The sequence below is a fragment of the Sebastes umbrosus genome, chromosome 2 (assembly GCF_015220745.1).
Source record: "Sebastes umbrosus isolate fSebUmb1 chromosome 2, fSebUmb1.pri, whole genome shotgun sequence".
NCBI lineage: Eukaryota > Metazoa > Chordata > Actinopteri > Perciformes > Sebastidae > Sebastes > Sebastes umbrosus.
Genome location: NC_051270.1, coordinates 32,587,918 through 32,606,438, shown reverse-complemented (window position 1 = coordinate 32,606,438; position 18,521 = coordinate 32,587,918). Strand labels below are relative to the sequence as shown.

The following is an 18,521-nucleotide window of genomic DNA, read 5'->3' as shown; positions in this document are numbered from 1 at the left end:
TGCTTTACTTGAGTATTTACATTTCATGCCTCTTTACATCTCTACTCCAGAGCTGCAATGATTAATTGATTAATTGTCAACTATTCAATTAATCGCCAACTCGATTAATCGGTTTGAGTATATGTTTTAAGAAATAAAAGTCTAAATTCTCTGATTCCACTTCTTAAATGTGAATATTTTCTGGTTTCTTTACTCCTCTATGACATTAAACTGAATATCTTTGAGTTGTGGACAAAACAAGAAATTTGAGGACGTCATTTTGGGCTCTGGGAAACACTGATCAACATTTGTCACCATTTTCTGACATTTTATAGACAAAACCACTCATCGATCAATTGACAATGAAAATAATTGTTAATTGCAGCTTACTACATTACAGAGGAATAATTAATACTTAAATTATTGTTTTGAAAAAATTATATTATTAATAATAATAATAATAATAATATTTTATAAGTAATTATTATTTTTATAAAAAGCTTTATAATAATAATACATTTTTTATAAGTAATTATTATTATTAATAATATTAATATTATTAATTAGAAGAAGAATTAAATAAATAAAAAATAATTTAGAAAACGCTTGCATATACAGTATATACATTCACGGTTTTAATGTTATATTTATAATCTGAATATGCAAAGTTATAGCTGTTAAATAAATGTAGTGGAGTAAGAAGTATTAAGTGGAGATACTCATGTGAAGTACAAATTACTTTCCACCACTGCATATGTGTAAATGAAATCCTTATATTTGTTGTGTTTAATCAGATTTAATATGCTGTGCTCTAAGCCTTTGGAGCATCTGAAGTAAACAAAAACAAAGTTGTTTCTGTATTAAAGAAGCAGCGTTTGCATCAGCGGCAACGACTCGATGAATGCTTAATGTGAGAAGCTACTTAGTAGTTGTGCTGATGTTACACAAACATCCAGGACTTGACACAGGAGGCTCAGTTTGGCTTTCATGAGAGAGAGAGAGGGGGGGGCTTTGGCCTGAAGCAAACTTGTTACTTTTTCTCATTAACAGTCAATAACAGAAGCACGCAGCGCTCCAAGACCTTTCTGTCCTGCAGTGATGCACTTTAATTCCCTGTGATGTCTCCAAAAAACATTTAGCTGTGTAGTCCAAGGTCACCGAGTGATAAATGAATTAATAAAAAAGAATACAAAGGTAAAACATCAACTCTTAAGGACAACGTTTGAGGACACTGAACTCCTTTAAAGAAAACTTTCAGTTCAGGTTAAAAATAAAAAACTTTGTCCTTCCCCTCATACATCTTCATAATCAGCCCAGCACCTGTTCACACCCACACCTGAGCAGCTTCTGTTGGACAGCACTGACACCTGCTGGTGAGATGGGATAGTACAAGTATCAGCAGGTACTGGATCACAAATACTCTCTCATTTTTATAAGACTCTTCTTCCCTTCTGGAGGGATGAACACCATTCTTCCTAAAGATACTCCCTCATGTAGCATTTGAGTCATTTTCACGAAACCCTTCAGTGACGCCGTCGTGTCCTGTATGGAAACATCATTATGTTTCTCCTCTCATTAATTCAGGTTTTTCCCTTAATTTGCCATCATCTTTATGTATCTTATAGGCATCAACTGATAAATCAAGATCAGACTGAGCTTTTACTGAATATCAATTGATCAATGTGACAGGAACAGTTACTGTACTTTAAACATTTATTTACTGTTGATTGTAGTGGGTTTGATCAGGTGATAATAACCCTGAAACAATGAATTCAGTCTGGATTTCAAAAGACCACGTTGTTGAGATACTGATATTAAAACACACACCAGCAGGGGAATATAAATATATACAATTATTCAAATACAGTTAGTACTTAAGTACAATTTGAAGGTTAGGCTGAGTATTTTCATTTTCGCACTTCTAAAATATTGTACTTTTTACTCCACTACATTTATAATAATAATAATAATAATAATAATAATTTGATTATCAGAGTTATATTTCTATATGTCTAATTTACAATAAAATACAGCCAAATATCAAGTTTTTTCACATAAAGGGTAAAACAATCATAATACAAAGTTCAAACTGAACAATTTACACAGAAGAACCATACGATCAAAACGTTTAGTTAGCAGTTACTTTGTATATTATGATTGTACATACAAATATCAACATCACCTCAATTTAAACATAAAATATGGTGCATTGTTATAGATATTCTGTAGAGGTGTCTAACATAAAAGGAGGGAGGTAAGAGCTACTTATCATTACCTGCAAATAATACCACTAAACAGTTTGGTGTTGCACTAGTGAATGTACTTAAACTTTACCTGGAAATGTAATATCTGCTGACCTCCAGTGGTTCAACTTTGTCAGTACACAGTGACATCACTGTTGGTTTCAGGTGTAAACACTTAATGGGAAGAGCAACCTGCTGAATGGAGAGGGGGGGCAATTGTACTCGGGCAGCTTGGCGGAGGTCTGCGCACTCCGAGTGCCATTCTAGTTTCATATTTCATAAGATATATATATATATATATATTGTATATACTGTATTTAGATATTGTTTTTTGTTGTTGTTGTTTTTTGTTTCATTGATTTCACCTTTGACATAACTAAGCTAATCTGTTCCACTCAACAGAGACTCCTGTTATTTCCCTCTCTTTTTGTTTGTTTTTTCACCATATTCCTACAATCATAGCTTTGTTGTTGTCACTTGATCTTGTCTTCTATCCTCGTGGCTCTCTTTGGGGCATAACCCTCCACACTTGACCTTGTTTACACTGTTACCACTAGGTCTTAATGACTTACATATTAACTAAGTGACTGGGAGCCAAACCAAACGGACTTCCAGTCTGACGTGCATCTCATCTTTGTTTATTTTCTTTTTGCTCTGAACCTGTGTTGTTGCTCTGACTGCAGCTCTGCTCCTCTGAGAGAGAAAGCTGAATGAGATCCCTCGGTGCTCGGCTCTACTACATGTGTGAGTTCATCACACTCATCTGTTGGGATGGTTCCAGTTTACAACACAACATGGCGGATTACTGAACATTGTTTTAATGAAAGCATGGCTGATGCTTTTAGAGCTGACTTCTTTGGTGTAACAAAATCAAAGAGTTTAAAGAGCATCATGATAAAATGTGTAAACATACTTTGTCTAGAACATAGACTGGATAAAAGAAGTGGATGTAGTCACCGTGACGTCACCCATTGGTTTGTCGACTACCGTTTTGAAGCCTCGAATTCAGCATTTTGTCCGTCGCCATATTGATTTTTGTCCGTTGTCATCATGGTATTTGGCCGTCACCGTCTTGGTTTTTGTCCATCGTCGTCTTGGTTTATGACCGTCGTCGTCTAGGTTTTTGGCCATCATCATCTTGGTATTTGGCCGTCGCCATATTATTCTTTTACAATCAGAAGTGACATGAGAGGGTGGAGTTAAGTACAACAGAATGCTAAATAAGACATTTTTAGTCGACCAAAATTTTACAACTTTCATGAAATGAAAACACACTGTGAAAGGGTTAAAGGACAACGCTGTGGTAGCGACCTGTCAATCACAAGGTAGCCCCGCCCTAAAGCATCCCCTGCTTTATGGTCTATTTGACTCTAAATGGGACCATAATTTACTAAATGAACATCATGCTGTATTGAAGAAGACTTGAAACTAGTGATTGAGACCATAAACTCATGTTTACAACGTTTACTGAGGTAATAAATCAAGTGAGAAGTAGGCTCATTTTCTCATAGACTTCTATATAATCTGACTTCTTTTTGCAACCAGAGGAGTCGCCCCCTGCTGGCTGTTAGAAAGAATGCAAGTTTAAGGCACTTCAGCATTGGCTTCACTTCTCAGACCACAGCGTTGCCCAGTGGCCTAGAATCATTTGGACTTGATACTGAGGATTAGCCATTTCAGAATGATTTGGGTTTTCTATCAAGCCTTTGAGATAAAGCATTAACTTATCCTTTGTGTTTAAAGTTAAGGGAGCGTGACATCCTGTTAAAGATTTGAGCTCCAAAAAATAAAGTGTATAAAGTAAAAATATATCATACCAAAAAAAATTTAATTGACTTTTCCTTTTCCTTTTGCAACATGAGCAAACATCTCCTGCTGCTTTTCCACTTCCTAATTCTGCAGTGGCGGTGAGACGTGTTTGCTTTCATTGCTTCAGAGTTTGAACAAGATAACAGGCCCGGGGAGCTGTGGCTGGGCTCGGCCGGCTCTGCTGGGTGTGATGGCCGCCGTCGTTCTGTGTGGGCAGATGGGGACATTTCGGGAGAGGAGCAAAAAAGTGTCACGAAAGGAACTCTGTTGACTTTTCTGCCAGACTGAATCACACCCTTCATTCGGGATGTCAGACCTTATCTGGACCGGCTGAAACTCTGATAGCACTTGATAAGATCAGAGCTCCTCGTCTGCTGCACTTGCTGAGAGTTTCTGGCAGGAAAATATTAGCCTCAGTTGCAGACCATTAATGTTAATTACAGCTGAATAGATTTGTTTTACTGAAGCCTGCTTTACTGGCTTGACTGTCAGAGGATTACAAAAATGAGAGCTTTGTTTTGGAAACAACAGTCTTTTAATGTGAATGTTAAGATCTTGAAAAACTTGTCTTCCTTTACAGAGAGAGAGAGAGAGAGAGAGAGAGTGTCTGCGTGTGTGTGTGTGTGTGTGTGTGTGTGTGTCTGTCTGTGTGTGTGAGCACACACCTGTGTGCACATAGCCTCCACCTCCAGAGAGACAGCAGCAGCAGCAGGAGGAGGAGGTGGAAGAGGTGGAGGAGTGGCACACACAGGTACACTGGATATTCTCGCTGGGTTTGAAGAGGGAGGAGATGAAGGGGAGAAGCCTTGAGGACAGCATGGCAACACAAACCTTATAAAGACGGAGGCACACCCCGCCGGCAGCTTCAGTTCAGCTCTCCTCCCTGACGGCAGCGGCGGCAGCACCTCGCAGTAGTCATGTTCAGCCTCATGAAGTTACCACGAGTCTTCACCATCAATCAAGTGCCCAAAGTAAGTTCATCTTCACTGTATCTTTACTGGACATTCATACAAACAGACTGAGCTGGACTTTAATAGGAGTGTTGGGTAGGTAAATTAAAAGAAATGGAATAAGTATGTTTTTTATTTAGTGTATAATCACCTGAAAATAAGAATCATTCTGTTTTCGTTAGTTTAGAATGAGCCGTTTATATCTACAGAGGTCTTCTTCACAGAGCCGGCTGTCATGCTCGTTTCCAACATCCTAACTCGTCACATACTGACGCTTTGTCAGACCCCTTGGCGTCACTTTATGGTTGCAGTAAACACCTGCTTAATGTTGTGAATTAAACAAAAACACTTGCTTAAGATTAGGCAACAAAACCACCTGGTTAGGTTTAGGGCTTAAAATTTCTACGTTTGTTCTGTGAAAATGTGAGTCAAGGCCTTTAAACTACGTCACCACAGCACTTTCTCTGAGCGTTAACTGTTGTTGTGGATTGGTTTACATTGTAGTTAATCGAAAGACTGGTGCGTCTCATAACGGCGCGAAAGGGCACCTTGTGTGGCGATATCGAACGCCAATGGCTGTGACAAAGCGTCGGTATTTGACGCCCTGAATGAGACCGGGCTGATGTTTCTACAGTAGCCCAGAACGGACAAACCAAACACAGCCTCTAGAGAGTACCTGCAACGTTTTCGTATTTTTGCGTTGGCCACCACAGTTCTCCCAGATGCTTGGCACACGGAAACGTTTCAGTTGGTTGTAATCTGCATCCCCCCGCGAGATGCTGCCAAATCCTACACACTGCTCCTTTAAGTCAAAAGTGTAAAAAAAAAAAAAAAAAACTTCATAAATAAACATTATTATGAAAAACATGTTTGTTTGGGCGGGCTGCACAAATATTTGAGTTTCAAGTTGCTTTACACAAAAACACAATGTACTGTAATGTACAGAAGTACTTTTTAATCAGTGATTGTTAACTTTTTTGGCTTGTACCTTGTGAAGAAAGAAGCAAAAACTTCATCTTGATCAACAGAAACATTTATTCTTCTTTCTTACCTTAAACTGATTTATGTTTGAACACCTCGGGGGGATCCTGAACCTCGCTCTCAAACAAACACTTTCCTAGTTTTGTGTATTTTGTTGTTTGATGAGAGACTTCTTCTGCCGCAACAGCACAAAGTTGTCAAACTGGCTGAGGACTAACCAAGAGTTTTCTCTCTCTCTCGAGGTTTTCCACGAGGACGGCATCATCTCTGGCTACCGACACCCCCGCAGCTCAGCCACTGACTGCATCCGGAGCCTCTTCCAGCTGACCAATGAGACGGTCAACATCTGGACCCACTTTGTCCCCACCTGGTACGGCTGACAAATGTTGTTGTTTTTGCTGCTATGCATCGCAGGTTTAAGATTCCTAGATGTGTGTTTGCTACCTGTCATGTGTTTGTAGACTGACAACATGTGATGGGACACACCTGAGGGCAGTTTCACTTCTTTGTGTTTTCAACTGTTTTGGAGGGAAGTTGCCACAGCTCAGCAACCAGCTCAGCAACCAAGTACAGATTTATTTCACTGACAGAGAAAAATGATTATCACATTATCCACCTTAATTCAACTCCCTACAGCAGAGTTCTTACATCTTCTGTGATTTTGGGATTTCTTCATATCAAATGCAAGATTTTCCCATTTCCTCCTGAAGCAAAGCAGAGCGTTTTTTTTGTTTTCATAACAGTCACATGGCGTTCTTTGTCCTGCTTCATGTCTAAAGGAATCTTGCGCAGCTTGTCGAGCTGGCAGACTGGCATTTCCTGAAGTCGTAGCTCGATCATGCCTACTATCACGCCAAGACAGAGGATTTATTATATCAGTTCTGGCACATTTACCAACTAAAGACTATCATTAATTTTGACTGCTCATATCCAGCGCTACAGTATCTGTCTGCTTAGTATTCATAGTATCTGTCAGGGAATACATCCCAGTATATATTTATTACCATAAATGCACTCTTCAAGGGGTTCAACAGATGCCAGTGGACTTTACATAATAATAAAGCCGTTGTGGATCCTGTAGACAGTTGGACACGTATGTGCCAAATCACTCACAGGACTTACAGTCTGGATTGACTAGTAGTATAAGAGGATTGCACGTACAGACAGGTTTGTTTTGAAGTCATACATCCCAGCAACCATGTGTGTCCCATATACCTCCTGCAGTGTCTCCCTGTCAACCAACGGTCTTTTACTGTATGAGCAACAGGCCTCCAGTCCAACAAGACTCTCAAACTGTAGTACTGCTTCTTTTATACAGTTTATTTATCTTTTATTCAATTCATACTGGGGCTGTCAATCAATTAAAATATTTAACCATGATTAGTCACATGATTGTCCATAGTTAATTGCGATTAATCGCAAATTAATCACACATGTTTTTATCAGTTCAAAATGTTCCTTGTAGATTTGTCAAGTATTTAATACTCTTAACAACCTGGAAGTGGGCAAATATGCTGCTTTATGCAAATGTATGTATATATTTATTATTGGAAATCAATTAACACCACAAAACAATGACAAATATTGTCCAGAAACCCTCACAGGTACTACATTTAGCATAAAAATACACTCAAATCATAACATGGCAAAGTCAAGCCCAACAGGCAACAACAGCTGTCAGTGTGTCAGTGTGCTGACTTGACTATGACTTGTCCCCAAACTGCATGTGATTATCATAAAGTGGGCATGTCTGTAAAGGGGAGACTCGTGGGTACCCATAGAACCCATTTACATTCACATATCTTGAGGTCAGAGGTCAAGGGACCCCTTTGAAAATGACCATGCCAGTTTTTCCACACCAAAGTTTAGTTTAAGTTTGGAGCGTTATTTATCCTCCTTCGCTACAAGTTAGTATGACATGGTGGCGTTAAAACGAATTTGCTTTAATACATTTTTATTGCATTAACTTTGACAGCCCTAATTCCTACATTTACTCAGCATACATTGTAAAAACATCAACTTATACTGTTTGATATACAATGCATAAATGTCTACCTCATCAAAACAGTTAGACAACTCCGGGAAGCCTTGTTTTTACTCATTTTAGGACAATTTTGATGGAGGTTTGATATGTCTGCCTCTAATTGTTATAATTCAAACCATGATGAAGATTAAGAGCCTACTTCTTGCCATCTTTGTAACACATTTCAGCCTCACATTGCAAACCAAAATTCACTGATCCATGTTTGAATGTGGCTGTCACAAGTACATCAGAAGCTGTAGCGCTTAGATTAGTTGCTGTGCATGATCAATAATCAACCCTGACTGCAAAAATGCAAAATCTTAACAGTATATTTGTCTATTTACTAGCCAAAATATATCATAAACACTTAATATAAGACACAACCATCTAACAAGTGACATGTCAGTGAGATATAGGGACTTATTTTTAGACAATGCATCTTGAATATCTTGAGAAAATAATGCTTTTGAGTTTTACAGGCTTATTATGACACACAAAACTTCATAATACAGGTGAAATATAGCTCAAAATTAGTTTTCCCAGCTAATTCGAATATCTATTTTTATCTTTTATCTTTACCTAAATATTACATCTAATTTCAAGAAATCTTACCTAGCAAATTTTCACTTGTTCCATTGGCAGAATTGTTTTACTTAATACAAGCAAAAACACCTTGTTTTTTTACTGGATATCCAGTCTAACAACTATTGACTGTCTACAACTTTCTATTTGTCTACTTTAAAACTTTCAAGTTATCTAAACAAAACAGTAGCTGTTCATGTGACAAAGTGATGTAACTTGAAGTTTGCTGAAAACAAACAGTAGAACTTCTTAAACTGAGCTGACATAACTGGCCCTAAAACTGAAGACGTTGCAGCTTGTTGCCTTATTTCTTTGAGTTTTCTCAGCTTTTATACAGTTTATAAAGAGACCTAAAATGCAACACCTGTAGGTGAAGACAGAGAGCTGAAGAGGAAAAAGGTCAAAGATAGATAGGAATTGAAAGAATGAGGATCATTTCCAGATCTGTCTACGCTGCACATCCTCCCCAAGTTTAGCATCTCCTCTCTGTTTGACAAACACTGCATCACAGCATGAAGGTTAAATCCAAGATTTAACTGATGTAATTATTTCATTGTGCATAACGTGTTTTTGTGAGTAGATCTCCTGATTTAAAGTTACTACAGAGGTTACTGCTCCCTTGAGTCACGCTGCACTTCCTCCCTGCTGAGATGCCAGTTGCTTTGACTGCACAGTACAGGGAGAAAGTGTGTGTTTTATGAGCGTGTGTGTGTGTGTTTGTGTTGAGCATATGCTAGGCCACATGTGTGTGTTGGTGTCTTGGGGCTCGGTGGAGGCCTACAGGCAAGCCGCTAATGAGCAGATCTGTGCTTGAAGCTTTCATATGAGTTGCCTCAATTAGTTAACTGCTCAGTGACGGGGAAAAGCACAAATCATGTTTATTTGTTAATGAGATGCGCTGAGATGCGGAAACGGATACACAAGGCAAACTATGGCCTCCTGATAGCACTGAGCTCTTTGTGTAGAACTGTCAGCTGTTATGTAACTGACAGTTGCAAATGCAGGATTTAATTGAGTGATGAACATCTTGTCTTTTACTACATTGATACTGGTACATTATGTACTGACTGGCACTTACCAAGATGAAGTTTATTCAAAGAAAAGAATAATTGGCTTGTAGTTGTACTTACTTTTTGATAGAGTAGCCTATTAAAGTGTGTGAGAGTTTGTAAAAGGATTTTTGATATGAATTTATTTCAATTCGTCAAGTTTTTGGATTATCCGTTCACCGTTGAGGCATGCGAGAACAACACGTTTTATTATTTTTTTAATCTCATCACAAATCATCAAGTCAAATAGGAGCAAGTATCTTTATGTAAAACATGAATAAGTACTACAAGTTTTGCTTACATGACCTAAAAAGCAGAGATGCTCACAAGTCATTTTCCAGGTCAAGATTCAAGTCTTTACAGGGATGTCAAGCCAAGTGTGTGTCTTTTAAATGCCATGAACATAGTTAATTATCAGCCGCGACGCTGTTATTGTTTTCACTTTGTGAGTCTGTGGGTGTGCGTGGGTGTGTGCATGTGTGTGTATGTGTTGCATCTGTCTGTCTGTGGACAGATTTTGTCACCACAATAGCATCACAACGGTGCAACATGCAGTCAAGAAACTTTACAGGTGTGCAGTTGAGATAAAAATGAAGGCAGAGTTTAAAGATGGGTGTGGTCCGAGGATTGGTTACAGACAATGAATAACCTTCTCTCTCATTCACTTCATTAAAGTTGGGTAGAGGCTACATACCTCTTAGCTGTATAAATCTACAGATGGGTGACAAATTAAAAGAAAAAAACATCATAAACCTCCAAAATCTCTCATAGGTGTGACTGTGAAAGCCATATGATTCACATATATAATATACTCTTGAAACCATCCAGTGGCCCTTCATGTCCTGTATGGAAGTATCTGCATTTGTTATGTTTCTCCAATCATTTATATGGGTTTTTCTTTTTCTTTATTATGTCAGTCAATACTGAGTGTCATTGACACATATTAAGTGTGTCTAAACATACTTCTGCATAAACTAGTTAGTTTCCACGAAACTAAGTGATTTGAAATGACAGAAGTGTGACTAAAAACACACAAAAAATGAGTACTGCTGCATCCAATCCAGTCTAATCACCTTAATGTGGTGCGTTTCTCCCGACAGGTACTTCCTATGGAAAGTAGTGACGGTGGTGCTGATGCAGACAGCATGGCAGGACTCCTTCATCTGGCCTCTGGTGATCTTCCTGCTCTCCTGCTGCATCTATCCGCTGGCGTCGAGCTGTGCTCACACCTTCAGCAGCATGTCGGCGCGGGCACGCCACATCTGCTTCTTCTTTGACTATGGCGCCCTCAGTTTCTACAGTCTGGGTGAGTGGATGTGGTTCGCTGTCACTCGGTCCATGAGGGGCTCTGTTTTGTACACTGAGCCCTCCACGCACAATGTTGTGCTTGCTACTGAACTTCTATCAGTAACTTAACCTCTTAAAACCCACATGCCTGCCAGCAGGTTAGGGGTTAGGGTTTAGGGGTTAGGGTTTAGGGTTTAGGGTAGGGTTAACTGATGATCAACAATGTTTTGAATGATGGTAAAAGGTTTTATAGTCATCAAAATGCACTCACTTCTGTGACACTGGAAAACATACTGAAGCATTTTGATGACTATGAAACCTTTTACCATCATTCAAAACATTGTTGATCATCATGTAACTCTAATCGTAACCCGCCGGAAGGTTAGGACAATTTATGATAACAACTTAGAGTCAGCAGCTCAACCAAATGTAACAAAGCTCAGCCTCTCAAATAATTCAGATATAAAAAGACAGCAAGACAGATACTTTAACATACTCCACATCGCAACTAGGCTTTTCACACTGCACTTAGCCCCAGGCTAAGGCTGCATTCACACCAGATCAACGCACGTTTTCCCATTCATTTTGAATGGGGGTAGTGCGTTTGGGCTGCGGCCTCCGATGGAAAAGTAGAAAATCGACTAAACACTGAGCTAAAAGTTTCCAGTGTGAAACACGCTCAAACGTAAATAGTGGAATTTTTTGAATTTGTAGAATGTAAACAGTAGTCACATGTTTCAACGGCATATAACCCCGGGCTAGTAGAAGTGCAGTGTGAACCCAATAGCCCTGGGCCTAGGTTGACCCTGGGTTAACAATGTGTGTGTGAAAAGGACTTAGCCTAAATTAGCCCAGGGTCAACTCTTAGCCCAGAATATGCAGTGTGAAAAGATCAATTGTACATCCTCACTGGTTATATTATTTTTTGTGAAGCTTTTATGTTCAGTTTTAGGTACTGATTTAAGTTAATGATGGTGTTGTATTGGATGGCATTATATCAACAGGTGTTTGTAATAGGTATTCTGTCTCCCACCTGAATAGTGGTGGACAAAATATCATAAATGATAAATCCCTCATACTGGAGTGTCTTTTTCCTGATGTAAAACATACAGTGTTAAAAGTTTACGATTTTGCCCTGTTGATGTGTCCCGCTGCAGGGTCAGCCATCATCTACTCAGCCTATGTGTTCCCGGACAAGTGGGTGAACAGCTTTTTCCACCAGTGCTACGTCCCCATCGCTGTGATCAACACCGTCATCTGCACCAGCTTGTCCTGCTACTCCAGGTACACTGAAAACATTCACTTTACACAGCCAGGAATAAATCCTGATGTTCTCTTTTTAAAAAAGGAAAGAGACAGAATGCTAACCTCAGCTAGCCCCAATTTTAAATCACAGAGCTAAACATTTGCTCCTCATGTTCATATGTTAAATGTTAAACTTCAGACATTTAACAGTCAATGGTTGTTAAACTTGTATGGTAACATGTTAGCACATTAACACTGAACTCATTGAACTTTATACAGTGTTCTCTAATCTCCAGTGTCTTTGTTCAGTGTTGGTTTAACTTGTAAGTAAGGATAATGTTCTCTAATCTAGTCCTGGTCCAGTGGCTGAAGAAGTACTCCGATATTTTACTTGAGTCAAAGTAGCAATACCACAGTGTAGAAATGCTCGGTTACAAGTCAACGTCCTGTTAACGTGTCAACGTCCATAGGGAGCGGGTCCTCTTCACGGAGTTCACCATGTTGCTCCGCCATGTTTCTACAGTAGCCCAGAACGGACAAACCAAACTCTGGCTCTAGAGAGAGACTTTTGTGTTTTTGTCACCTGAAAGCCACCGTAGTTCTCTGACACGCTTGTGAAACTGTGGTAATGAGTTGCAGAGTACAAAACCGTCGTCCCGCCAGCCGCCGTCTGCCTTCCGTTGCTCCTAAAGTAGTGTTATTATGTTCAGGCTGGCCTCTGAGCGAGGTGAACGGCGTTACCACGGTTATGCACTCAGCAGCTCACGTTACCGCAGTCTTGAAAGGGAGGCGTGAGCGGAGGGGTAGTCAGTTGGTTGCAATCTGCAACCACACCACTAGATGCCACTAAATGCTACACACTGTACCTTTAAGTAAAAGTACAAAAGTATTAGTATCAAAATATACTAGTACCAAAGGTAAAAGTAGCCTAAGCACTATGCAGAATGGCCCATTTCAGAATAATGTATATTATATTATTGAGTTATAATTATTGATGCATTTCATGTGTTTACCACTTTAATGTTGCAGCTGTTAAAGGTGGAGCTCATTTTGATTACTTTATATAGCTTGTGAATTCCACCAAGGGATCACTAAAGTCTTATTTTTATCCATGATAATACAGTATAATATATTTGTTGATTATATTTTGTAATATTAATCTGAATCTGCAAAGTCACATAAATGAAGTGGAGTAAAAAGTACAACATTCCCCTCTGAATTGTAGTGGTGCAGAAGTATGAAGTAGCAGAAAATGGAAATACTCAATTGAAGTACAAGTACCTCAAAATTGTATCGAAGTACAGAACTTGAGTAAATGTACTTAGTTACTTTCCACCGCTGTCCTGGCCGATGGCGACATTTTAATGTGACTGGTCTCAAATATTTGTGAATGTTGGTTGGCAAGTAAGGCAGAATGGGGTACATTCATTATAATCAGAATTATTCAATGACGAAATGAAATAAAATGAGAAATCTAACATTTGTAGGACCTTTGTCAATAAGGAGAGAAAGCTTCAGTACCAATCATCACATTGTTAGCACTGTTATCTCTTTATGTACTGGATTAATGTTGGTTCAGTATAGCTAATATATTTTTCTTTCACTCATCTCTCCTCACTCTTAAGGCTTGGCCTACCATTTCTGCAATATAATCATGACATCGTAAAGAGGTAAAGACAATGCATAATATCTGCTCCTCCTATCGCTTCACTATTCAATCCAAAATTGTGTTTACTGTGCCTCAAATGATGGTAGAAATAGATAAATGCAAGTTCATCCTTTAAAATGTGTGATTATTAACATGTCTTTAGACGGACTTCATCCCATGAACATTGTTGACTTTCAAGAATTGAGCAACTCTCTGTTTAATACAATAGGTGTTACCCAAGCGTGACTATAGGGACCAACCCTAAACAGTGATTTGTTCTAAGTGTAGTTTCAGCTGGGCCGGTTAGAGGAGTAGTATAAACGAGTGGCCAAACGTGTTCTGCAGGAACTTGACTCACTGACTTTAACACTAAGGATATCAAAGATGAAACATGTGATGTTACACAAGTCATCACATTGAATACAACACACATTTATTTATGAAGTACTTTATGTATTTCAAGCTCTTTGATTTAAATTTCAAAAGTAAATGTATTACGTTTAACAGATTTCTTTACTTATTCGGAAATTTCTACCTACTGAACACTGTTAGTGAAGGATGACACTTAAACTGAACCCACGTGGATTACTGTACACAAAAGGCTGTGTAATTCCATTTTAATTCATTTAATATTTCAGTATTATGCTATTAGATTACATTCTTATACAAATATGGCATTGGTGATGCTGTGCAAGAAATTTCCACATAGCTTTCTCCACAGCTATAACACTGTGTAGCCATGAGGGACATTCAATGATATAGCAGGTTTGTTTGTCATTATTGAAATACAATCTTTTCACTTTTGTTTCAGATTCCCAGAGTGCCAGAGTCCAAAGTTCAGCAGATACCTCCGTGTTGTTGCCTTTGCCTACCCTTACCTGTTCGACAACATTCCTCTGTTCTACAGGGTAAGACAACATCTGGGCTCTTCACACGTGTGTCTTCAAACAAGACACATCCGACAGGACATGTTTCCTAATTGTCCAAATAACATTCAATATATTGGACATCCTTTTAAAACTCAAATCTTTAACTGGAATGACTTTTCTACTGAACAGTCAGGAATTAAACAAGAAAATCATACATTGTTTTAGGGCCCTGGTGCTCCATGCTTACACTTTCATATACATTACTATCTGTTAATGTCCATGACAAGGGTTGTCTCTGATGTGATATGACTTAAATTAATAATAAGCAGCAGTTAACCGGGTAATAGTAGTAATAAAATAAAGAGCGACAAAGTACAGCACATGTTAGTTGTAGGATGTGGTGGATGAATGGGTCAAATTTAGGACTTTCACCCAGGAGACTAGAGTTTGAGTACCGTGAGAAGTTTATTTTTCACTTAGGTGACTTATTATTTTCAGTTTTTTGAATGATTATTTTCGGTTTTCAGTTGCAGTTTAGATATATATAGATAGATGTACTTTATTGATCCCAAATTATGAAATGATTGTGTTACAGCAGCAGGTTATACAGGCAATACACCGGAAGAGTAAATACAATGTACACGTCAACACTAGAGAAATATATTCATAGAATACACAATATAAAGAATATTGGAATACACTACAAATATAACCGACTACTACAACTAGCATAAAAAAATAAAAATTATAAACATAGAACTACCTTCTATATATACATTAGCAAAGTGTGCAAGTTACAATGTTTGTTCCTAAATAAAAAATAATTGAGGTAGTAAATGTGCAAATGTAGATGTGCAAAATTCAACATGTGCAAGACTATTGCAGGAGCAAGAACAGAATGAATGGTTGAGACAGAAACTATAACTATAACTACTTTGGTTAGGTATAGGCACCAAAACTACTTGGTTAGGTTTAGAAACAATATACATACAGTACATATACACATTCAGTATTTAGTTTACCTGGATCGCATACAAATAGCATTGTTGGCTATGGACACCTGGGTGCTAATAGCATCTGCTTATTTTTAATGCACATTGTAATTTACACAAGCTATGATATGATATATAATATGAATCTGGTCCTGTTACATTTCACACATTCACCCTTGAGACTAGCACCACAGTTTTATGTTACAAGTCCCCTGGCAGCTCCTCTAACAGATACTTAATAAAGGAGTTTATGGCTCATTAAGAAATTTGGAGGTGATGAAAGTGGTAATAATGGAGATAGTTCCCTAATCTGTTAAATCTGCTCTGTGTGTGTGTTGTGTTCACAGGTGTTTCTGTGTGTAGGAGAGGGCTGTACAGACAATGACACCAACATCCTCCACTACAACCACATCGCCTTTGCTTTCCTCACAGGCTTTCTGTTTGCCACACATCTACCTGAGCGCCTGGCACCTGGCAGCTTCGACTACATAGGTAAGACTGATCTGAGGAGTAGTCATTGTTGTTGTCATCAGCATGTTAAGCATTGGTTTGTTTGCCTAGTGTGCCAACCACAACCGACAGAGAATTTCATAATCCGAGTCTGCTGTTCCCCTCAGTTCTGAGGAGTGTTACAGCATCGTTCAGTAAATTTTTTGGTTTAGCTTTACTGTTTTGTTTTGATTCATTCTCACTGCCCTCATCAGTGTTGTTTCCCATCACAGCAGGCAGCTGTTTTTAGTAAAAAAAACAACAACTCTCAAACCCCACTGACTGCACTGACTGAGAAACCCTGAACAGACCAAGTCAAAGATGAATGAAAGATTATATCAATATACTTGCATGTGCAACTTGTATGAAAACAATTTAAAAAGTGGATGGAGTGAAAGTTTGCCATAATGATGCGTTCATGTGCACCTACAGCGTTGGAAGAATTAGGTTGCGGATCAAAAAGTGAGCTTGTGAATGCAGTGTTTTTTACAGCTCACTACAGTAAATGTCACATTTCAGATCTTTGACCACTATGAATAAATTCTCGAACTTTGTGAAACACTGGATCCACATTAACCCATAAAATGTCTCATTTGTGTTAAACATTGTGAAATAGTGCTAATCAATAACCACCTCCACCTTTTTTCATTCTGTTGAAATCATTTGCCCAATGGTGAGGGCTTGAATTTACTGCCACTGTTTCCTACTGTGACACGTGACTGTGCTGCCTGAGCTGAAACACAACTCGACTGCTCCCTCTGCAGGTCACAGCCATCAACTCTTCCATGTGTGCGGCATCCTGGCCACTCACTTCCAGATGAAGGCCATTGAACAGGACATGGTGACACGGCGCCCCTGGCTCCTTGAACACTCCATACCCATCACCTTTGCCAACTCAGTGGGTGCAGCGCTGCTTTGTCTGGTGGTGAATTTGACTATCATCGCCTTCTACAGTCTACCTCTCCTTTCTGCTCCAGTGTACAAAGGAAAGAAAAAAATGAAAGGTCCAAAGAAAGCCTCAGCTAAGGTCGGCCCCTGCTGCTAAACCTCAGGCTTCATAAGTCACAGCTGAGGGATCCCAGCTGGTCACGAGACATGTGAAAAGAGTGCATTATGGGTGATGTTAAAGAACACTCCTGAGCTATGAGGAGCAGACATAATGTAACTTGCAGTCTGCGCTAAACCCAAGGTGGTATTCGGCCTTCAGACATCACTGTGATGGCTGCTGTTACACTGAAAATAAGGGAGCATGTTGCACAAACCTACGATGGAAATTTAACAAAATGTTTGTTACCATAATATATAATGAATGTAAATGTTTCTGAGGAAACTGTTTCAGTTGATCAATTCTCTAATTTCAACACGTGGGGTATGAAGAGACTGTCAGCTGCAGGGAACAATATGCAAAATGCTAATTTCACTGTCATGTGTATTTTAGACACTGCAACTTTTCATATTTCTTGTGCTTGTGCTTGTACACAGCCTTTTGGATTGCATCACTCACATGAAACATGTCAAGACAAAACAGACAGTTGTGACAAGGGAAGGAAAATGTTTTGCTCTTGAGGATGAGTTGCCTGTGAAGTAGCAACTTAATGAATTCAAAGTTTAGTTACTGTTAATGTAAAATATGTAGCCTAACACAGAGTAAATGTTTTCAGAGTAGTTTTTTTCCCTTCATATGATTGCTGTTTCTGTTCCCGGAGATGAGTGAGACATGCCACATTGTGCCTTTGATGCAAAACTGAAAGTATTTATGTACAATGTTATTTATTATGATTTTTTCCAAAAATGTTTTGCTCTTGAGGATGAGTTGCCTGTGAAGTAGCAACTTAATGAATTCAAAGTTTAGTTACTGTTAATGTAAAATATGTAGCCTAACACAGAGTAAATGTTTTCAGAGTAGTTTTTTTCCCTTCATATGATTGCTGTTTCTGTTCCCGGAGATGAGTGAGACATGCCACATTGTGCCTTTGATGCAAAACTGAAAGTATTTATGTACAATGTTATTTATTATGATTTTTTCCAAAAATGTATTTATATATACAGTATATATGTATGATATAAATTACTATATGGGACAAGAGAAAAAACTAGTACAGCATGTAATTTTAAAAAATAATCTCATATAATTATTTAAAATGTTCAGGTCTTCAATGCCTTTTATTTTGCAATTTAGCAACAAAGTTGATATATGAATAAATATCATTAAGTGACTAATGGTTGGGTTTATTTCTATGTAGAATTTACTGAAAATAATAAAGAATAATATGATAACATTGCTGTCCATTGTATGTGTTTTCACAATAAAATATCAGTCATACAGCATAGCCACATGACCAATTTTCCTAAATAATATTTTATAAAATGAAATA

The 18,521-nt window shown here is 38.4% G+C and overlaps 1 protein-coding gene across 1 annotated transcript; it reads left to right on the top strand.

Moving 5' to 3' along the window:
• Positions 1–4,719: 4,719 nt before the first annotated feature.
• On the top strand, positions 4,720–17,931 carry paqr5b (progestin and adipoQ receptor family member Vb). The gene is made up of 8 exons (XM_037792003.1): positions 4,720–5,002; positions 6,205–6,332; positions 10,717–10,922; positions 12,061–12,187; positions 13,774–13,818; positions 14,608–14,704; positions 16,005–16,149; positions 16,911–17,931. The coding sequence occupies exons 1-8, from the start codon at positions 4,949–4,951 to the stop codon at positions 17,189–17,191; spliced, it is 1,083 nt and encodes a 360-aa protein (XP_037647931.1). The 5' UTR covers positions 4,720–4,948; the 3' UTR covers positions 17,192–17,931.
• Positions 17,932–18,521: the final 590 nt, after the last annotated feature.